This window comes from Ictalurus furcatus, chromosome 4 (genome assembly GCF_023375685.1).
Source record: "Ictalurus furcatus strain D&B chromosome 4, Billie_1.0, whole genome shotgun sequence".
Taxonomy (NCBI): Eukaryota; Metazoa; Chordata; class Actinopteri; order Siluriformes; family Ictaluridae; genus Ictalurus; species Ictalurus furcatus.
This window is the reverse complement of record NC_071258.1, coordinates 32,432,965-32,457,028: the sequence shown is the minus strand read 5'-3', so window position 1 is coordinate 32,457,028 and position 24,064 is coordinate 32,432,965. Positions and strand designations below refer to the sequence as shown.

At 38.9% G+C, this 24,064-nt stretch overlaps 1 protein-coding gene across 3 annotated transcripts in view; it reads right to left on the bottom strand.

Annotated features, from left to right (window-relative positions):
- LOC128607033 (neprilysin) overlaps positions 1–23,678 on the bottom strand; it is a 31,314-nt gene extending 7,636 nt beyond the window's left edge. For 2 of the 3 annotated variants that reach the window (XM_053623650.1, XM_053623652.1), the window contains exons 1-13: positions 23,252–23,678; positions 17,156–17,329; positions 14,484–14,519; positions 13,912–14,073; positions 7,309–7,392; positions 6,832–6,927; positions 6,604–6,722; positions 6,120–6,185; positions 4,192–4,326; positions 2,748–2,849; positions 2,101–2,237; positions 1,444–1,537; positions 950–1,078 (exon numbers count right to left, since the gene is read on the bottom strand). In XM_053623650.1, coding sequence (XP_053479625.1) covers positions 950–1,078; positions 1,444–1,537; positions 2,101–2,237; positions 2,748–2,849; positions 4,192–4,326; positions 6,120–6,185; positions 6,604–6,722; positions 6,832–6,927; positions 7,309–7,392; positions 13,912–14,073; positions 14,484–14,519; positions 17,156–17,329; positions 23,252–23,312 — 1,395 coding nt within the window. In that variant the 5' untranslated portion in view covers positions 23,313–23,678. Of the gene's footprint in view, positions 1–949; positions 1,079–1,443; positions 1,538–2,100; positions 2,238–2,747; positions 2,850–4,191; positions 4,327–6,119; positions 6,186–6,603; positions 6,723–6,831; positions 6,928–7,308; positions 7,393–13,911; positions 14,074–14,483; positions 14,520–17,155; positions 17,330–17,431; positions 17,551–23,251 lie in introns of those variants that run through there. The other variant, XM_053623651.1, reaches the window with a different exon arrangement.
- Between the last annotated feature and the right edge of the window lie 386 nt (positions 23,679–24,064).

The window sequence follows — 24,064 nt, the reverse complement described above, 5'->3', positions numbered from 1 at the left end:
TATATATATATATAACTTGAGTGAAGAATTTAAAGCTGTTCTTCAACATTTAGCAGATCTTTCATCATTGATCTCCACCGTCACTAATTGTTTTGCATTTATTTATTAATTAAGTCATTTATTTATTTATTCCAAAAAATAATTTATGTAAATATTTTATTTTCAAGTCCTTTCATCCTTATACATACTGTTCGAGTGTGGATTGTTCTATTCTTCGTCTAATTTTTTTTTTTATATGTCATGTAAAGTACTTTGATCTTTTGAACTCAATATGAAAAGTGCTACATAGATAAAGATTTTTTTTTTTTTTTTTAATGTGTGTACTTTTACCACCTCTGCTTAATACTGGCAACTCAGTGTAGCTAGACACATGACTCTCAGCCTTAATAACAGCCTTGTTCGACTGTTTAACTTCAATCCAATGTCCAAACAGTTCTGACATCAGCATCAATCATTAGCAAAAAATTAACAGCAGTAATCCAAGACAATTACGATTAGCAATGATTAACCAAAAACGCTGCAGCATTTTTGTTTAATAGATTTCCATATATGCATGACAAAAAAAAAAAAATGGCACCTTCTCAGATTTCCAAACTCATAATTATCTGCATGAACATATAAACATGGCCATACATCAGAAGTGTGTCTCTTCGCTGAAGAAAAGTGGGCAGACGCTAGTCATGGGCCCCGAAGCAGGCAGTGATTAATGGTGTGTTAAGGGCTATGCTTCATGACAGGTGGTGCTGAGCTCCACTTACAAGAAAACGAGGAAACGAAAACACCAAGCGTCAGCCTACACATAGCTGTGTGTGCTGCACAAACACGTCTTCCGAGAGCTGGAATACATTCTTAGGCACTAGCGAAAAGTGCAAATGACACAATTGTGAACAGAAACGTCTAGCAGGCATGGACACACACAAATACAGCAGTCACTTTACCCAGCTCTCACCATGTCCTTGCTGTCTCCAGCAAAGGCTTCTTCTACATACAGTCTGCCAACAGCATTCTCCATGTTGTTGTTGACATAGACCGCACACTGCCTCCACACCGCTGCCTCTGAACTAGTACCAGAGATGGCCTGAGAGAAGAGAGGACATGACGAAGGGAGAGGAGAGAATAGTACAGAAGCAAGGTATTGAGAAGGGAACAGAAAACAAGAGAGAACAGGTCACGAATGGGAAAAGTTATGGAATAGGAATAAAGACAGGCTCCTTTTTTATATGCTTCTTGTCACGTGACCGCGGCCTGATTTACGATTTGGATTTTGCATTTTAATAAACCTTGCACAGGGATCCTCACTGGTTCGTTAAGATTCTCCCAGAGGAACAAACCAAAGAATTCTTTAAGCTGCAACTAGATTTAATCTTTTTTTTTTTTAAATCTAAGAATGTATAGCCGTCAAGTCCTCACTATCAGTTAAAAAGAACAGGAAATGATACCAACTTTTTTAAAAGCTTTCCTGGTGTCTCTGTACGCTCTGCTCAGGCCAATCACCATGTTCATGGCAAAACGCCACACGATATAGTTCTGGACGTCTCTGCACACATAAACACAGACAGTTACATTTAGTTAATGAACATTTATTGATGTACAGACCTATGAAGGCATAGCTGCTGTCACACCACCCACAGTGAAGTTACTCCATGCTGTTAAGTATCCAGGTGTTGCTTAGTTAAAAGTCTTTAAATGGACTTCCTAGCCCTAAAGACAGGGAGACATCTGGCTAGAAAGTATGAGTGTGTGATTTTTAAAGCCTTGCTCTGGCAGAATAGTGTGTCATGTGTGTAACCAGCCTTTCCAAGAGCCATCTTTTGAGATGTAGCACTCCAATTACCAAAATGAGTCATTTAACAATTAAAATGTAAAACACTGTATTCTCAGTCAACACCCTGATGTCCACTGGATAAAGAGCCCTATTTCTAATCTAACATTCATATCCAAGTGATGACTCAGTGTACCTTGATCTTCTTAGATTAGGATTTGATTGAAATATTTAAAGCCACTAGGTTCTCCAGGTACAAGGCTGGTTACCGCTGTTCTGGACCTGTTTTTTTTTTTTATTTGTTTGTTTTTTTGGAAGGCAGTGTCTGAGTAACGCACCTCTTTGTGTAATTAGCCAGGACAGGGTTGAGCCTCCTCAAGTAGTTGGGGGCATAAAGGATCACTTGCTCACTCTCCTCAATGGGAAGGTTGATGGTATCCATAATCTTATTAGTAAAGTGAGTCCAGTTAAAAACCTGGAAAGGAACAGACAGGGTGAGGCTGTTCAGTCTCGTATTAACGCTTCAAAATTATTAGCCTAAAAAAAATAATAATAATAATAAATAAGTTAACAGAAGATCTAGGGCACATGGTGGCTTAGTGGTTATCACATTTGCATCACACTTCTAGGGTCAGGGGTTCGATTCCCGCCGTGGCCCTGTGTGCGCGGAGTTTGTATATTCTCAGTGAGGTTTCTTCACTATGTCATTTCCCACAACCTTTTATCCAAGTCAATTTAAACAGCTAATTCACCAAAATATATATCTAAAAGTGGATCAAATTCCATCTGGACGAACAAGGCTAGTGTAAATCAAGCCGTTAATACAATATACGTTATATTTCTCGTTAAATATAGTATAATTATGGTCGGATTGTCCAGATTGCGGTTATCAGTCATCTAAGATTTTACTTGCTGTGATATCTAGTGTTCCAAAAAAATCAATGTGAAATAAAAAAGTTCACACAAACAGGTGTGCGTTTCATACTGTGGAGTCGAACGCAAGCGTGAAGTTCGTGTTGAGTGTCTCCAGGGGCATCTTGTTATAGATGAGAACAGGATTGTTTCTGTCTTCAGGTGTGTCTGTAGCCTGCGGGAACAAGAGCAAACAACAGGAAGAACTTTTTCTCTTTTTTTTAATGTTAATAAAGAACAGCAGAAGATAAGAGCTTGTGGAAATCCATATCTTTTCATTTTTCACCTTTCTGTCCGGCTACTGAAGCAATCATGCCCTTCAAATTTTACATTTGAAGTTGTCATTTCTTATTTGTGGACATTATCTCGAATGTAATGTTCTGTGATTTAAACTGCACTGTGTGAGCTACAGAAGGAAGGGGAGGTGCTCTGACCATACCGAAGTTGATTATTTTTACAATATTAGTATATCCTCGAGTGTTTTATTCATCTGACACCTTAGCAATTTGATCATGATTACACAGTTTTATTAATTACAGGACCACATACGTTTTATCTGTTTATAGCTATTGTGAAACATCCATGAAACAAGTTAGTTCCTGTTATCACTTAATTATAGCACCTGTAAACAGTCATCAGCCTCATCAAGAATTACACACATCTATTAAAACCTGTTTATGTGGAGCGTCCTCCATACAAGTCCCTGTGTAAGTTGTAATGATAGAAATGAAACGTATTTAAGCAAGTGCATGCACTTAAACCTGTGATTTGCAGCTGAATTAATGTAAGAGCTGCTGGGATAGAAAATGAATGAATACCTTCTGACCAATCAGTGTTGAGAATTCAACAGTGCTGCGTTATAAGCCTCTTTTATGCTTTAAGTCCAAAGAAAACTTTGTGTCCATATAAAAGCCATATTAAAGCTTGTTATCGTTCTTCCAGGTTTCTGTTTCATGCATTTAAAAGACTCCGAGGCATGAAGTGAGCTCAGAGAGCAGCGATGGGGAAACTATGGGCTGATAAATGTGAGAGCGGTGGTGGGAAGCACTTACAGTGCATCATTTTGAAAAGAAACATGAAAGATTTTTTTTTTTTTTTATGAGACCTGGAGTGTACACATGTCAAAATACAGCAGTGGTACCACATGCTGGTTTTCAGACAAGCTGTTAGGAAAAGTTTCAGCGCAGAGAAATAAAATGAAATAAGAAGGAACCTCGTCTGAAAAGGACACTTTTGTAGACTTCTGCATGGAATCGTTAAGCTTTTAATGGATCCCTTTAGTCTACTAGAAGGGAGAAAAAACGGATGTGTCCACTCAATGTGGATATTTTTACAATTATTAAACGTTTTCATTCATTTTAAACGTGCAGATCAGATCGATCTCGCTTGTCAACACGTCACGTTTGATTTGATTCCTATTTTTTTTTTTTTTAATTTTTAAAGCTTTTCATTATGTAGTAGTGGTGTTAGACCAAATATACAAAAACACAAGAATACAACAACGAACAAGTGCTTACGTTAGCAATCTCCTTCTCCATCTGCATGATCCGGTCCATTTCCTCTCGGATTTCTGTCTCATTCACCTCCAAGCCTCTGTCTCTTCGGACCAGAACAGCGAGATCAACCATGAAGTTCTTATATGTTTTGCAGGCCTGTGAACAAACACCAACACTTCTGAAACAAACTATTGAGTGAGTGTGAGTGTGTGTGTGTGTGAGAGAGAGAGAGAGAGAGAGAGAATGTTAGCAGGGGTGGATATGCTTTTAAATTATGAACTAGATACTATATGCCTCCTGATGTTTAGCTCCCCAGTTATTTAGGAAGCATTCTAGGTCTCCCATGAGGCATTATACCAGTTAATTGGGTTCATCTTTCTCCCTTCCTCCCTCTATCTATCCTCTCTGACTTTTCCATCTCTGCTCTTTCCCTTGGGACACTTCACACTCTCTATGAATATTCATGCGTCCTGACTGGTTGAAGCACAGGACAGAGGAAGTCCACACCAAGTTCTTTCATCTGCTCTGGTGTGTCCTGTGGGATGGAGCTATGGTGTGTGTCTCATTTCCAGTCGTGTTAGCACTAATTACCTGCTGGATCTGGAACACATTAGAGACACAGAGCGGGTGGAAGGCCTAATTTGAATAATAATCAGATGGTGCCTGACGACGTCTGTGTGTAGGGTCCAGACACACTGGAAGCCTAAAGTGATGGATGACGGATTGAGAAAATGTACAATAGATAGGCTTTGTTATTACAATTACATTTGGGACTCAAGGGACTGACTGAACAGGGACAGACCAAGCCAAAGGATTGAATTAGCCATCAACATCATTTCTGATTTTCCACAGACAGTCTATGAGCTTAATCTGTGTCTGGAAAAGAAGCAGAAGAACTAAGATTGAACTTATCATCAACTCGCATCATGCATGTGGTCATCTCTGCCATCACTTCATAGAGTATATAGTTGATTTTATGATTGGGGTGCCAACTTTTTTAAAAAATATATTTTTTCATCATTAAATCTGGGAAAACATGTGTGTATCCTCACATAAAGTTTGTTAACCCATCGCTGACAACTGACAAGGTTTCTTTGTAAAGTTTTATAATTTTTTTTGTTAGCAAGCAATTAGCAAATATACAAAATGGTTACCAAAATGGCATCAGGACATTAAGAACTTACTAATGATTTACTTCAAATGCATTTAAATTACAACCCCAATTCCGAAAAAGTTGGGACAGTATGGAAAATGAACAAAAAAAAAATGTTTGTAGAGTCATTTGAAAATTCAGTTCACTGTGTACTATATTGAACACATTATTGACACTTTATTTGATATTTTACTTTGTGCATTTCATTTATTTTTGGAAAATATCCACTAATTTCAAATTTAAATGTGTGTAACTTTTTAAAGTGATTTCAGTCAATATCATAACGTCATATTAAACGTTCTTCAACCTACGGCCTTCGGGAAATTCACACAATGCAACTTCCTGTTGAATATGTGACTTGTGGAATATTCCAAAAAAAAAACAAACAAAAAAAAATTCCTAGGGGTGTATATGCTCGGGAAACAGGATTGATCGAATGTTGTGGAACTCTAATGTACAGTTTTCATCATCTACTTTATAAGGGACGACTCAAATGTGACCGACTGACCTCCCCCTCCACATCCCCCAACCCCACACACATACACACACACACACACACACCTAGGAAATGTGCAGTGACATTTCATGCTTAGCTTTTAACTTTCGGTTTCATTGTTATCATGTTTGAAATGGGTAGAATCTGTGACAGAGCTACAACACAAGTCAGAACAAGTCAAAGTTATTTATCTGTAACTTCGAAATATCTGCACTATGTAGCAAGTATCTATCTATGCTAGAAATTGAGAATGAAACAGAAACACAAAACAGCAGCTTTGGTGTAAAAGGCAAACCTTACCTCTTCATAGGGCCCCGTGCAGACATAGTAGTCTCTGGAGGGCAGGCCAAGGCTTGGCTGGTCAAACTGGTACAGAGAATCAGATAAACACACAATCATACCATTCATTCTAAACAGGAAATCCAATGCATCCACAGCACCAGTAAAAAAAAAAAAAAACAAAGTATCAGTTACCATGATTAAAATAAAAAAGTCAGATCTAATCTCTCCACAGGTTTCAACAACAGAGGGACTATTTGTTCATGGAGATTTTGTGATTGTGAGTCTTTGGCTCGTTGCCACATGAGCAAAGTGGTTCTCCTTGTTTAAATGGACAGTGTTTTGCTGAAAGTGAGAGCCACCAAAGTGTTCGGGAATGTCTCAAATGGGAAACAAAAGAATGAAAAGAAAAAGAGACTTCATAAAAAAAAAAAAAAAGAGTAGCAAGACACATAAAAAAAAAGACTGATTTAAAAAGAAAAGAAAAAAAAAAGTGTACACTTACATGAATGATATGAGAATTGGAGTCTCGGTCGTCTGTGCCGATATAAAAGCTAATTAGGACTTGCTTCCCATATTTCTCATTCAGTTTGGCTATGGCATCTTCTGCCCTCCATTTGTCCCCTAAAGAGAGGATATGACAGACATAAAAACATGTTGAACTTCATTCTGTGATGTTGAGAGAAATAAAATGCATACAGTAAATACATCATTTAAGAACACAATCACATACCGAATTTGGTGTCCCAGTCGTCCATCGCGATTGGCCACTCGAAGACATCTGGCAGCATTGAAATCAGAGGCATTCCACCTCTCTGTTCAATGAGACCTGTAATAAAAACACAGCAAACATACAATATTACATCAACGTTCATATCAACAAGCCCTGACTGCTGACAACAACTTCTTATTCTAGGTTTTAAACCTGACCATTTAATGAAGACTTTTTTAAAGAAATTCTATTAACTAATGAAATTCAGGATTTTGCTGCTGCTTTATCAGCTGCTAATATTAAATGAAACATCAACCCTTCTCTCATATTAAACCAAATTCATAATATTCAGTTAATACTATGAGGTATTCAGTAACTACAGTGGAAGTAATGGGAACGCTATATATGCAATTGAAAAAAATGGAGAAATATAAGTCTGGACAAGCCAACAGGTCATTTAAGATATTCTCATTGGTTTTCCAGTGATCCTGGACTCACTTTCATTGGTGCAGGACCTATAAAGGATTTTGGCTTTGGCTAAAGAGCTGCTACCACTGGTGCTTTCTTCTCTCTCCAGTACTCCTGCAGAGGCAAAAAATAAATAAATAAAAGAGGTTCATATACCAAATCCAAAAAATGGACTATACAATTCATTGATTTCCAAAAAAATGTTCAGCATCTCTGTAGATCATGGTTCGTCAACTGGTGAATGGCAATCCAGATGTGTAGCCAGCAAAGTATTTTAGCTGACTGAGCTGAAGAATATTTCGGTTACCTTCTCTGGTCTGTGAAGTGACAATATGGCTTGTGCAAAGGAAGAAAATTTAAGAAGACAGAAACAGAATGCTTAAAGATGACTGGACAGAGAACTATCCGTTCATTCTTCCTGGTTCAAACCGACAGCTAACATATCACATCTGTTCAAAGTCTGTGCCACTAGTCAAAAGTGGCAATGTCAAGCACCCAGGTGAAATAAAACATAATCATGTCAATCAAGTCGAACTAGCCATGAGCTAGTCATTAATGATTAAGTGCTAGAAGCTAACTGCTCTCACCCTTCATTCAGGTTAGTTTACTTATCCAGAACTTTCTAACTAAGGCATTTTAAAAAAAAAAAAAATGGGCCATTACTAATTTATTATTAAGCCTCATCATGATAACATACACTTCTGGTTTTGATTCTCCACTGAGGATCTGATGAAAATAAGTTTCGTGTGATAACAAATCCTCAGTGTTTATTTAATAGAAGTGTTGCAGAACAGTCACGCAAGGACCGCTTGGAGCAAAACTGGAAGTTGTACAGAAAGGAAACATCCTTAAAGTGAATAAAGTTCTAACTGAATCATGTACTCTGCATCCTCATGCACACACACACACACACACACACACACACACACACACACACACACCATGGTTTCCTAGCCTCATTTCCTGCTCTCTGCATGACTTTATTTCCAGCACTGAGAGTTACTACAAAGTTGTTGATTATTATTTTAAAACTGTGGTTGCCAACTGAGCAGCCGAGCATGAAACCGCTGAAAGGTGTAATAAAAATGAAATATACAAGTCCCACAGCAGTGCCAAGAATCACTATTTATTTAATGACTTATAAAAAATGGACGTCCTAATCAAAATACTTTCGCTTTTCGCCTTCGTGTGTATTCAGTCTGTACCGTTTGCAGTGTTGAGGGTCTGAATGGCTTTTAATTGGGCTTGCGTTTGAATGCTTCCTGAAAAAAGGGCAAAGATCATGTGTGTGTGATCAGATTAGAGGCCACCTGGTGTGTGTGTGTGTGTGTGTGTGTGTGTGTGTGTGTGTGTGTGTGTGTGTGTGTGTGTGTGTGTGTGTGTGTGTGTGTGTGTGTGTGTGTGTGTGTGTGTGTGTGTGTGTGTGTGGCTGAGTCCCCTACAGCTTCAAAACTGTCTCTCTCTCCCAGTCACGCTCTCAACCTTATGTCTTTTTCATACTTGACTTGTACAACCCGTAATTACTCATAGAAAGGAAATTCAAAAACAAAAATTGACTTCCAAGCCAAAAATATGGAACGCACATGATTTTAAATGAGGACATTTGACGAACAGGTCTGGTTTGTTATGTAAGACGCTAAAAGAAAAAAAAAAAAGAAAAGAAAAAAATAAATAAATAAATAAAAACCTTTGTGTTATACTGTTAAAGGAAAATAATTAACACCAAAGTTGGTGTGAGGGAGTAGAGGTATTGTTAACATCCCAAAGTTGATTATTTTGACACTTTTCCAATGATCACAATTATTTATTTATTTAATAAAGAACAAGAACTTGTACGTTGTTTTTTTTTAATGTTGTGGAACATTTGTTAAACATGTTAATGCTTCATTTGAACATTCATTCCAACTTTCCCCTTTCTCTTGCGGCATGTTACTGAGAAAGCACCGATCCATGTGTACTGAAGAGTTTCCTGTCTGGTCTGAGAGCTTGACTGTTAAGCACTGACATTGGAGACTCCTTCCAAAAATGCTAATAAATGTCTGGAGCATCTGCCGTGAATCTTTGTGAAATCCTCTTTACTATAGAAATGATAACTTATTAGAACACGTGCATTAAACCTATGATTTGCCTTGCAAGAAGAACTACTCTCAGTGCTGACGTTATAGAAATGAATCTGCACCGTCAACACTGCCATCTCAATATTATCCATCCATCCACCTTCTATACCGCTTATCCTTCTTCAGGGTCACGGGGAAACCTGGACCCTATCCCAGGGAGCATCGGGCACAAGGCGGGGTACACCATCGCAGGGCACAATCACATACACACTCACACACCCATTCATACACTATGGACACTTTGGACACGCCAATCAGCCTACCATGCATGTCTTTGGACTGGGGGAGGAAACCGGAGTACCCGGAGGAAACCCCCGCAGCACGGGGAGAACATGCAAACTCCGCACACACAGGGCCACGGTGGGAATCGAACCCCCGACCCTGGAGGTGTGAGGCGAACGTGCTAACCACTAAGCCACCATAAAATTCTGCTCCTTGGACATTTCGTCAACATTCCCCCATTCACTCATCATAACGGCGGCGGTTTTCACACATGTTCAAACCGATAAACTCACAACCGTAGCATCAGCTGAATGGTCATGTGACCTTTAACCTGTCACAGGCATCTGTTCTTTGAAAGGCTTTGTAAAGTCTGTGCAGTTGTGTCACCTTGAAATTTGAATTATACTGAAGTTTAAACACTTTGTTTAAGGACAGACAATGAAATGATTCAGAGAGCTTCTATCTGAAATTTTGTAGCTTTGACATTGTATTCTATTGTAGCTTTCTGAAATATAAAGCCATATCTGACCCACATATTTTCACAAAGCCCTCTATGTCCGAGTCAGGAAGCAGTTCCTCCCTGCGGCATCTCCACCATGTATATGCATGAGGTCTATTGCTGATACTCCTCCATAGACATCCTCTCTCTGCTCATGCTGACTGCTTGGCCCTGCACTAAAGCTAGCGTATAAAACCCTGTTAGTCATGGCAGCATCACGTTTTGTGATGTCATGGCTATCAGTCAGGATTATTCTGGGTAAGATCGGCATTGATCCCTGTTTGACTCCTGCGTCTCCAACTGCGGTAATTTCCTTGGCAGCTTGAGGATTATGATGGCACGCAAAAGTTCATCCCCTTCGCTGGCAGCTTGTCAGAGTTTGCAGAGTTAATAGCGTGGTTCAGAATTACACATCTGAAAGGACATGACACGGCATACCGAATATTAATAAGTATTTCCGAGATGGAATGGCAAGTATTAATGCTTCTCACTTCCTCTGAGGCTAAGAATAGTATGCTTAATAGTACACTCATTTACATACATCTTCGTGTTTTTTTTTCTTCTTCTCGCTCACTCTCCTGGACTGTCTGACTGTTTCTTTTCACCCTAACTCCTTTAACTCTGTTTTATTACTATGTAACATTCATGGGCATGTGCAGCTGCTCCTCGTCCCTCAGTGCGTCACCAACATGCTGGCCTTGCTGTTTAGTGTTTAATTGCACTCATACCTGAGCACAGCGATTGCCGTACTTTGGATATAACAGGAACAGAAGAAGACAACCATGTATGCACTAGTACACAAATAGTCAATACAAACTTATAATGGGGGAGGGGAAATGAGGATTTATGCGCATTAGTTGCACATAAAATAATAAATTTGAGTTTTTTATGACCATGTATTGAAAGGTAACTGCCAGCTATTCGCTGTGATTCAGTTTCCAAGCATTTGTAGTCAAATTATCCCTTCAGTTTGTAAATGTTCTAGATCATCATTTCTCAAAGTGAGGTCTGTGAAGCATAGCCAGAGTTATTATCCTGTTTAACTGCTCTCTCGAATCGCATGGGTTCAATCCAAACCTCAATAACTCAAAAACGATTAGGCCTAAAAAATAATGCCAATTTGTACCTAGTGTTTTCTATCACTGGAAAGGAAAGTTCTGGAATAAAAAGCTATGTGGATCTAATAAGCAGCCAAAATATTATGGCCCACATTTAAATAATAAGCATAACATGTGGATAGCTAAATATATATATAATGTATGTATATATCTGTGCTGACAGGGTCTGTGGAATGAACTTTACAGTTATACGGCACTGCAAAAAGTATGAGAGTTCTTGCTCTAGACAAACATCGCAATTATTATTTTATTTTATTTTATTTTTTTTAAATGGGCATGACTGCTGGTTACAGTAGTGGTGTGTAATAAACAAGCTTTTGATAGACATGGAGAGAGAAGGCACATTTATGAACATGGGCAAGGCTGCTAGCGTCATATTAGTCATTCCTGCAGGCCTGTATCATTATCATTACTGAACCAGTACTGAATCAGTCTCTCTTATCAAGTCCTTTGTGGTTTAACTGATTTGTGAAGCAGACTCAACAGAGCGCAAAACGCATTTTAATATCTCCCGGACGTAATTCTTTCAGTGATCCCTGTCTATACACTGATTATGGCGAGAACAAAACCAAAAAAAATAAAAATAAAAATAAATAAATTCCCCCTGAATTTTCGTATGAAATTATCCTTAATAATTGCATGTAAAAGTCATAAATCATTTCAAGCCGTATGCAGCCTGAAGCTTGTCGTGATGCTTCTGCATTATTGTGTTAATTGTAAACACATGCTGATCGATTCAACGGTGGCCAAGGCAGCCAAGACCCGGGCGCTAATTACATCCAAACCTCTAATAGAGCCTTTAAATACTCTCTTATTTCCACATCAATTTTCTATTTAATTCCTGAAAAGACCAATGCACTTGAAGTGCTAACATGGGGATTTGGCTGCAGGACTTGTTTCACTGGGGAAGCCGTGACCCCTTTGGTTAAGTCCCAGCCCCAAGTCATTATTTTCATTTCACACTGTTTGTCATGCACACTCCATATGTATTCCACTGACACGTTAGTGATTAGCACCGCTCAAATTAAATTAGATAAGCCGAGTTGCCAAACACATCATTTACTTGATTAAAACTTCAGAGCTTTGAATTTGCACTGGTGTTTTAATCAAATGTGAATATTACAGCCTTATTAAGATACTGCTAATTGCAGCAGATTATCAGCATCTGTCAGAAATAAGGCATTTGTATGCAAAGAAATTTGTATTGTGTGCACTAAATTATTATTGTTGATATAAGTTAGGGGGAAAAAAAAGTCAACGTTCTCATCATCTTTAATGGCAATGTCTGACCCTCAGAGTTCAGTGGAAGTTTGAGAAATATCTGACACAGGACTACTGTGATTCACTAAAACCTTAATGTAACATTTAACAGACATAATTCTCTCACTACCCTCTCCCAAAAACACAATTTCACAGCCTGTGTTGTGTAGAGCTTTGAATCTACAGTTTGGTCTAGAAAGAAATCAGCCCCGGCCGCACTTCTTCAGACCATACTGTGTATCTTTCTTATGATCATTGGTGGTGCTGATCTGCTCGGTTCTACAAAGGTCAAAAAGTATCCACCTTACATTTTTGGCAAATAATCTGATGTGGAAATAAGCTGATGTTATCTTTGAAAAATGAAGGAGCTTCACCCTGATAGCTCATCAGCAACACATGCACCATCCCAAAGGCCAGCCTATCAGTCCATATCTGTTCCTGTATCTCTAGGTGCTGAAGGACCCTGGCACTTCCTGATGAACAGTCAGACATAACCACAGCTGAAGCTGTTAAATCAGGTCTTGACTTAGAAACATCACCAAACTGTGTTGGAGTCTAGGACCTTGCAACTGGAAATGATGACTCCTGCACTTATTGTGCACAGATCTGATTATCTCGGATGTGTGATATAGTATCTAATCTATGTTTCGTTAAAGAAGTGAAATTGTGCCACATCACATTCATCTCCCTTTGACTTCGCTTTCTTGACTTTCTTCAAGCGACTCTGGAGACAGACAGACATGTTTGAGGAAATGGGTTGAAATCAATCCAGCACTTGTTTTATTCTAAAGACTGGCACTTAATTTGATCAGAACGTTGTTTACAACAAAACATAATCCAGGTCTGATCTCCACTTGTTCCACTGACCAGGCGGTTACTAAGGATGAATGAATGGCCAGTGTACATGCGTTGCTGTGAATGTACTGGTCTTTCTTTTTTTTTTTTAAAGCACTTTATCTGTGCATTCCAAATAACCAAGTTGTGTTTATTTACATGCCTAGTTCATAGTAAGCTCAAGTATCATTTGCATAAGGAATACTGAGAAAGGGATACAAGAAAGCACAATCTGTGTGTCCCATAACCCACACAGCAGCAGGCTGTACTTCACTGCACTATTAATAGCTGAGTAACGCTAGGACTAAAGCCAAAGATTGTTAAACCACTGTCCAAACATCTGTTCAAACCATTTCACAATTTCACCCATAAATGTACAAACAGCCAATAAATACAAAATTGACCAACCAGATAAAATAAATAAATAAATAAATAAAAAGATCAGTTCGATTTTGCTTGTTATTAAGCATCTACTGTGTCAAAAAAAAAGAACTAAGTAATCATCAGTGGATTTCATTCACCATTAACCACTTATTAGCAGTTTTTGGAGGGTTTAGTATTCCTGGAAACAGTAGACATGTACCTTTAAGCACAACCTCCAGTTCGTCCCGGAGGATGTCGAAGGTGCTGTAGCGTGAGCTGGTTTCGGGGATGATGTTCTTCTTCAGCCAGCCTCCGCAGGCATACTGGTAGAAGTTTTCACATGGGTTTACTGTAGGGTCCATGTTCTCAATGAGGCGAGATGCTGAAATGCCAAGGAATAGTTTAAAGCTAATCTGGAGGGCCCGTAATATATATTCCTTTCTCATTAACTCATTACGGACTTGCCAGCTATTAACAAATAAGTCGTACTATGTACGAGTTATTCTTTCAACCTACAGAATCTTCTAAGTCTAGCCTATAGGCCTTGTGATCTATTCACATTTATTCTGAATTTTTCTTTCCATTTCATTGTTCTCCCCAATATTAAGCCTTCCTTGAGTTGTAGTGTGTGTCGAGACAAAGGAAAACACCATATAATCCAAAACAATCCCCGTACAAATCTAGAAGTAAGAACGTATATTTACTGGTGGCTGCTAACTCTTACCTTTCGTCCCAAAAAGGCATCGAATGTCTATCTCATGCATCTTGTGATGGTTTGTAAAATGTGCTTACCCGACCGTGTGCAGTCAGCTGTAGTGCAAACCCCATCTACAAAATATCAAGATACACAAGAAGTCACTGTTCCAGAGAGCAGATGGTTTAATGTATAATGCTGAGGAGGCAATGTTCACAAAAGCACTATTAATAATTTAGTGTAAATGCCAATAATGGTTTATGACTTATGCTAAAGTGGACTCTTCAGTGGTACACCAGTAAAAACCTATACAGCGATGTCTCCATGCCATTTGGAATGCATTGACATGCAGTGGAAGGGACATTTCATTGGAATTCGAAGCATGCAGCGATAAACCAAAAATATTTATTTCTTTTTTAATATTTCTGTCCAACTCCAATCAGCAAGCCCCCCACTTTGAATCTACCAAATCTATATCTTATCCTTAATATCCCATCATTACCTTACAATCCTCACCCGCTACGCTTCTACGACTAATCCCACAGTTTATACCCACTGTTACGTCTTACTCGCTTACTCTTCAGCACAATTTTTATATTTGAGTGCCATTTATATGTACCCCTCACGCTATGTCAGGAATAAAACATGACAGGACATGCTGTTGTAGGAAGCTTATCGTCAGCAGTGCGTCGTGATGAGTCTCAACTCAAAAAGGGTCCTGAAATGTTTCATTCCTCATATATAAACAGCAATTTACAAAGCCCTGATACCGAAAACTCTGTCCGTGCAATGTTACAGAAAACTTCCCCTTCCTTTCTTTAAAAAAAAATAATAAATCCATTTATGTGAAACATCTGCTGTACAAGTTCCTGTGAATGAGCTGTTACTATAGAAACGTATTAGATAACATATCAGAAGGCACATATTAATATAATATTTAAAAAAAAATGAATTAATTCATACTGTATTAATGAATTTTTGAATCACAGTGTAAAAAAGGCAGTTATATTACAGTGCATTAAGATAAAAGATCTAGCTAAACGATTTTCAGACATGTCGATATGGCCAGAACAATGTTTTTTATTAATTTAATTTGAAAAGCTTTATTAAACTTTACTGGCCATTATTTTGTTCGCTTCAAAGTGTTAGCGGGTTGTATATGAATGTTTAACAGATGATGTTAGTGAATCATACCATATTATACACACTGGCAGTAAAGCTCTTTGTTGATTATTAGCTTTGTATTAACCATGTTGCCGACCCTGATTGGCTATTAAAACTCCCTTAGAGCCAAAAACATACGATAATTGCTTTCCCCCAGCAGTGCCCTCCTCCAGAAACAGCCATACTCCATAAATATCATGACCAGAACCCTATGAAGTTATCTGAGGAGACCTGGTAACTCTGTGTTCGACAAAAAAAAAAAATTCATCTTAGCTGGTGAAGACATCGTGAATAAAGGAAAGGGTATCTGACAGTTCTCAATATGACAATGTTATACAAATATAAGATCATTAGGACTATTTACTTATTTCAAGATTACAGTGGTTAAAATAAGGCAATTTCAAACCTGACATCTGTAAAAAAATAATAATAATAATAATAATAATAAAAATAAATAAATAAAGATATAATAATAATCGTGTATTTGTATCTAATCAAGAGAAATTGAATTTGCTTATATTCAAGATATTTTTATTTCCTAATTCTTGCTAAGCTCTTTTTTTTTTTTGCAGTATGTGAGCCCATAACTAACAATGAGCACACTGAGGTCCATACGTCAATAGTTTGTTTTTTTTCTTTCTGTTTTTTTTTTAGTTTGCAAGTTTATCTGATGTTTTGCCAGATGTTTAGGGAAAACACTGCCACTCATCTGTTTTAGTTCAAATGTAGACACCTGGAAAAATTCACAAGCACACGTTCTTTTTGCATATGTTTGTCCATTGTCAATATAATATACTAAATAACGAACCTCGGAGTCCTATAGATTAAAATGGACCATTTATTAATGAATCTATTTTTTCTTTAACATGAAATACGTTTACTGTGACATTTTGGGTGGGGGGGGGGAATAATGCAAAGAAAAAAATCTTTTATTGCAAGAAAATTTGTTAGAAATAATGTCTTCATGTTTGAGGCTGATGAAAAGCTACATTTCAATAAGTAGACAAAAAATAAATGGTGGATTCTTGCGAAGGACTTCTTATAGTACAGCAAGTGCTTCTTTACTGTCATGTTTAAGACTTTTCCTATTTCAGGAGGCAGAAATCAACAGGTAGCGTTGGCTATCTTGTAAATCAAATATGTAACTCAGTGTAATGAACTGGAGTCAGAGCAGTTTATGGCAGAATAGAAGGATAGCATAACACTGATTAAAAACGAGGAACTGCTGTAGTAGATGTTCAGCGTTGTGTTATGGATCTTTACGGTCCTGAGTGTGAGTGCATATAATTAAATCATACTGGCACTCAGACCTTTACTCGTTCCTCTGTTCTGACATCTGCTATACACAACACACAATGAGACTTTCTTCATGCATGTGAAAAAAACATTTAAATCCAACAAATAAGCAAGGAAATCACAATGGACAGCGCATTTCCCACTACTGAAGCGGATTTGGTTCTTTGTGGGAATGTAAGCCACCCCTTAATCCTGTAAATCTCCTTGGAAATTTGCCTTGAACGTCACGTCAAGGAGTAAGGCATTGACAAGCGCCATGAGGCTTCTTCTGAAGTAAATAAGTCAGCACCTGTACCTGGTGCATACTCACCACTGCTGCTGCTGTGTGTCACAAAGAGGATGATGAGGGCTAGGATGACGACAAAAAGCAGAGATACGATGGTCAGGAGGCCTATCTCCAGCGACGTCCACCGAGACTTCTTCTTTTGCGTGTTGTTTTCAGCCATAGTGTGCTGTCCTTCTGGAGCAGCCTGTGGCAATTCACCTGAGACAGGCAGACAGGAAAGGAGACAGACAGCATGTGGGGGAAAAAATATGAATAAAAGCCAACATTTGAGTAGAATTGGTTGAGTTTTAATGATCGCACCTCTGGAAAAGCTGGTTTCCTTTCCAGCCTTCAGACAAATGAGAAGTTTATCACACAAGGCAATTAATCCTTGATCCCTTGGACAGGTGCGTGCGTGCGTACACACACACACACACACACACACACACACACACACACACACACACACACACACACACACACTCACGAGCTCCAGCTGGGACCTAACTTCACAAATGGGATGGTCCTGCTGTGTTAGGTATGACATGAGAGGTCTCCGGGTTGGGTACAAAGTCTCTTAAAGTATTCCTTTTGAAGGAGGAGTGAAAGAGGCTTCTGGGAGTCTCTCTCGCTGTCTCTCTCTCTGTCTCTCTCTCTCTCTTTCACATTCATATATACTGAAAGCAAAAATGCTAAAACAAAGCATACTGAAAAGTTAATGACACCGAGTTTTTGTGTGCGTGTGTGTGTGTGTGTGTGTGTGTGTGTGTGTGTGTGTGTGTGTGTGTGTGGTGGATGGAGGAAGGAAAGTCCATCAAGACTCATGGAGATGATTCTCCGGATGGTTTCTCTTAAAGACCTATCATTTCCTGTGAACACTTAAGATAGGGAAAGACCTTAATCCTTCAATCTTAAGCCCCTTCAAAGCATAGCCTGAAGTGAGCAATCAGCAACTGCCTGCTCTAAACTACACACAGTGTGTGTGTGTGTGTGTGTGTGCGTGTGTGTATGTGTGAGACCTGTGAGTGTTAATATTGTAATTTGTTTGGCAATTCTTAAGTCTTATCACTGCTATTTGGCTGTGCAAATATTCACTGTAGAATAAATAGAAAGAAGCTTACAGCTTTATCTCTGACCGTTACAACGCACTGACACTGGAGACTCCTACCATAAACGTTCAATTAACATCTCCTTACAGGAAACTTCACCGTATCAACGATATCATTTTTTTTTTAATCCATTTATGTAGATGATCACTATACGAGTCTATACTATGTTACTATAGAAACGATGTACATGTATTAGAATGAGCTCATTAATATAAACCTGTGACTTGCAGCAGCATTACTGTCAGAGCTGCGGTCATACAAAATGAATCAACACCTTCTAACCGATCAGATTAATGAATTCAACTGAGCGGTGGTGTAATTTGTGCTAAACTACACTGCAAAAAAAGTTCAAGTTCATCACGGGTCCTTATTTGTGCCGAGATATCTAGCGTTTCCCGCTGGGAATACAGCTCAATAAAAATATCTTTCAAAATATATTTTGGTTGAATTAACAGGAAGGTTACTGAGTGTATGAAACAGACACATCGTGTAATATCGATCGCAGGACCGTGAATCGGTCGAATCGACATCGCGTGAGGTATCAGCATATATCGAATCACTTTCTAAAAGAATCGATATTAGATGGTATTGACATTAAGTATTAAAATATGCTTATTTATGTTTATTTAATCAGTAGGTTAAAGGAAATTCGAGCTGCAGCCGGTGTTATTATGTGGTGGTGTTTTTTTCCCCATAAATGTAGATCCAGTGAAAACACATTACATGAGCTTTCAGCGAACATTTATTTATTTATTTTTTTTTTTATTTTGTGTAGTGCAAAAGCCTCCGTATAAGATGTGTTTTCTTTCATTCAATGCCATTTACCTGGAATTGTCCAGGTTTAACTGAAACCCATGTTTTCATTTTCATTAAATATATATATATATATATATATATATATATATATATATATATATATATATATTACCTGTTAGTTCTACAGAATTTGTGTTTTTTTGTTTTTGTTTTTTTTTGTTAGAACATGTCCTTGCTTTTGCTGTAATTGGTCATTAAAATGTGTGGAAAGAACTGAGCAGCGAGCCTGAGACCAGCCCACTGGACGTGAGAACATCTCAACTGCTATCGCGCATTTACATTTGGCAGACTTATAATTATGTCTCTTTTTTTTTTTTTTTTTTATACGAGTGAGCCATTAAGGGTTAAGATCCTTGCTCAAGGGCCCAGCAGTGGCGGCTCGGCGGTGATGGGATTTAAACTCACGACCTTCCTATCACACTGTGAAGTTCATTTAACTCCAAAAATTTGAGGAAACTAATTACCTCGAAATTTTTTAAGCTGATAAATCAGTTTCTTTAAGCCAAATACACTGAAATATAACAAGTTTGAGTTCAATTTTTTTTTTTTAGGTAATTAGTTTCCTCAATTTTTTTGAGTTAAATGAACTTATCCGGTTTTACATTTGAGAAGTCAGCGTTCAATTTCACCAGCCGGAGTAAAAAAAAAAAAACCAGCACGTTCTTTCGTTCCCTTTTCCTTTCTAACCTCACGGAAATATCTTTAAAGCAAGCAAATGCTTTTCACAGTAAATCCCAACCTGAAAATTTCATTTCGAACAATTTGTATCAATTTAGTCATGCAGTCATGGCTTGGGGGGGAAAAAAAAAATCCTTTAAACAAGCCTAGTATGTGCAAATAAACAAATCCGGGCCATCTGAGCTGAATAAAAAGCCGACGGCTACTTTTATGTTCCATCATCACCTTCTGCTTCTGGAGAAATCACACACGTTTCATGTGATGAAAGCGTGTGAGGAATGCGCGATCACACGTGAGGGTGAATTTCAACACTGCGCATGTAAACTCGAGCGAACGCATGGCGTTACGCGAATAAACGCGTGGTCACACCTTACCCGGGACGATCGCATGTTACAAATGAATTCGTGATGTATACAAAAAATTCATTTTAAAGAACAAATGGTGTGGAAACATTCAACACAAGGAAGAGTGGAGAATGAAAACGCAAACATCCACCACATCTAAGAAAGAAATAAATAAATAAATGAATGAATAAATAAATAAACAGCATGTGACGTGTCTAAAAAATACACTTCATATGTGAATCATGTGATTATTCACATTTTACACATTTGTGACTTTTCTGTAAGAGAGTAAACACATATGCACACGCGCACACACACACACACGCACGCACGCACACACAAACACACACACACACATGCCATCTGGCATTAGGCAGAGCCTAACCCAGGAATGCTGGCTATCTTTCTGGCAGCGGACGCTGCTGTCCACACACACACACACACACACACACACACACCAGCCTGCATGTTTCTATAAACTTGTTGCTGCTGTGTCCTAAACACCATGTGCAAAGCATTTAAGTGTTTGAGTCTCTTTAAGATCTTTAAGGTCCTGTCTTCCAATCTGCGGTTTTGTCTTGCGCTGCTTTATATTGCCTCACCGGTTTTAATTTATTAAAGATGACGCGATTATTATTTATTTCGCAGTTTACAAATCACGCCTGTGTATCAAGTGATAAAAAGCAGATGAAGCACCGACGGGTTCGGGATGATTTGATCAGGTGTTTGGTCCTTGCTTTGGAAGTTCTCTTCCTGAAAAGAGCAGTAGGAGAAGCGTGCCTTATCTTCAGACACTGTCAACAGCTGCACAGGCTAATGAAAGACGGGTTCTAAGAGTGCAGAGGACGCTGATTAAGCCTCCCGGGAGCCATTGTTGGGTCCAGACTCCCAGACGTACATTCCTGACTTTGCTTATGCTTAAGCTTTCATTCTGTATACAAAATGGATCTCTACTACAACTACAATAATTACTTAAATACACTACAGTTACTTCCTGAATTCATCTCTCTGGTCATATACTGTGTGTGTGTGTGTGTGTGTGTGTGTGTGTGTGTGTGTGTTCACATTCAACATAAGAATGTATTTCAGAAACTGCTGACGTTCTGGAGATTTTCACACAGAATCGTCTGTAAACTTTCCACAGGGTGGTGCGGAAGACAAAAAAACATCCAGGAAGTAGCCGTTCTCTGGAAAAAGAAACCTTCTATTACTAGATTTACGGCAAAAGTTACGACTTCTGAGTTCTGAATGAAAACGAGTTCATTTTGGACAGTAAAAACGACTTATTCAACTAAACAAATACATGTTATCCATGCGCATTCGACCCTAGGCCTCTGTCACAACGTCTTGAAGACGATTCGAATATACGTCCATATCCGTGTTTGTGTATTTGAACTTGTGTATCGACCATTTCCACAACGTTGCCTGGTTGTGTGTTAGGATATACTAGTCGTGTAATAGAGAAAACACGACTCTAATCCACAACTCTTCCAAACCCAGGGGATCGTATTAGCATTTCGTATTGGAGAGTCGCACTTTATCTGAGCGCTTGAGTGCGGTGGCGTTCTGGCCTGAGCGCTGTGAGCAGGGAAGTTCTGTGTAATATGATATGATAGTGGGTGTGCAGGGTGGATGTGTCACCATGTGCCAAGCCACCATTCTGACACAGACTGATCATCCTGTATAACATATCACCTGAAGTATGCAAGCACTGGCCTGCCTTATGAGGAGGCGAAGGAGGGGGAGACCTGCAGCTAATACCAAGACAGCAAAAGAAAATATCATACAGACATAAAATGTCCATTTGGAATGAATTATTATCATCTTATAAATATAGATAGTTTTTTTACGTCACTTAAAAAAAAAAAAAAACCATTAGAGGTCTGGTTTTGTATATCGACACTGGGTTTTAGTTTTCTCATGTAAGAAAACCACACGTGGAAAAATAAAACAACACGTGAGAGTAAATGAATTGTGTGCAAGTCATGTGAACGTAAAAAGCACGTCTTATTTAACACGTGAATGTTAATGAATCACGTGTTAATAATGTGTAAAAAAAAAAAAAAACATATATATATTCCTCAAAAGCTTTCCTCTCCTCTCAATGTTGGTAACATTGTAAGGGCCATTTGCACCACACACACACACACACACACACACACACACACACACATATATATATAAATGTTTCACATCTCTTTCTGTCCCATATTTTTCACATCATGCTCATGACATACATGTCGCACACTTTGTGCATCCTCAGAACTCTCTCCTCACACACACACACACACACACACACACTTATACGAGTAGAGCACTGTAAATAACTCCTGATACCAAAGCCAAGCTCTGACCAAAGTTCCCTCTTATAAAACCTTTTTTTTTTCCAATCATGTTATTATCATCGGAGAGCAGGAGGAACTCTCGGGATTTTAGTTCTCCTTGAATTAAAGAAACATTTATTTAAAGATTTAAACATCAAAGTCTTTAGGTCAGAATTAGGGGGAAATCACATACATTTCACGTGTGATCGCGGATTTTTTCACGTGATAACGTGGGCATCTGTTTTTGTTTGTTTTGTCTATCTTTTTGTTGCTTTGTTTTTGTTTTGGTTTGTTGTTGTTTTGTTGATTTTGCACATTATCTGATCATGCTGCTATTCATGTTCATTGTGTACAGTATGTAGGCTACATACCAAGCATATCGTATTAACACGTCAGATTTAGGGTCAAATTCACATCATTTGTTGTTGTTGTTTTTTTTTTTTTCATCCTGAATTATTGTTCATGTCATGCCACTGCAACACTTCAGCCTCCCCATTTAGGATGACTAAAGCTTTGTCTTCCGTTATGTTCCAAACAAAACGACGTCAATGTTCACCTTGACACGTGATATCACGCGAACATGTACCCACACGTGGAGAACAGAAAAAGAAGAAGAAGAAGAAGAAATAATAATGTTTTATGTGAGGAGAGATCTGAAATGAAAACTATGTGACACATTAAGGCTAACATAAGGACAAACAATCACACGTGAAACAACGCATGCAGCGCACGTGTGGAAAACAAACACACGTCAAGTGTCTAAAAGTAAATAAGCAGATCTCGTGGCACAAAACCGCAACTTTAACGCCGCAACTAGTTAAAACAACAACAAGAACAACAACAACAACTCGTGCATGCAGTATGCCTTACCAGGTGTGTCTGGAAATTTGCGATCGATGACATAAATGGGCATCACCTCCCGATCATGCATCCATCAAATGCGCGAGAAAGCGAGACGGAGTGGAGCCCGGAGATGCACGAGCGCAGGAGCTCAGCTTCACACACACACACACACACACGCACAGTGTCAGAGTCAGGGTTTCTCCTCTACACGATTCTGTCCATGCATCTTCACGATCGCACCGTGTCCTGTTACACACGCATCTCCCCAAAACGCGTACCTAGAGCTCAACTTGTAGCGGTGTTGTGCATCTCTGATCCTCCTGAAAGAAGCCGCAGGTTGTGATTCGGAGTGAAAGCCGCGGCTGTCAAAGAGCGCAATGGGTTGAGCTGCGGCTCTGAACATGCAGTGTGGTGGAGTACAGTACACACTTCACTGTCTCTCTCTCTCTCTCTCTCTCGCTCTCTGCCTGTCTCTCTCTCTCTCTCTCTCTCTCTCTCTCTCTCTCTGCCTGTCTCTCTCTCTCTCTGCCTGTCTCTCTCTCTCTCTCTCTGCCTGTCTCTCTCTCTCTCTCTCTCTCTGCCTCTCTCTCTCTCTCTCTCTCTCTCTGCCTGTCTCTCTCTCTCTCTCTCTGCCTGTCTCTCTCTCTCTCTCTCTGCCTCTCTCTCTCTCTCTCTCTCTGCCTCTCTCTCTCTCTCTCTCTGCCTCTCTCTCTCTCTGCCTGTCTCTCTCTCTCTCTCTGCCTGCCTGTCTCTCTCTCTCTCTCTCTCTCTCTGCCTGCCTGTCTCTCTCTCTCTCTGTCTTTCTCTCTCTCTCTCTCTCCCCCTCTGTGTGTGTGTGTG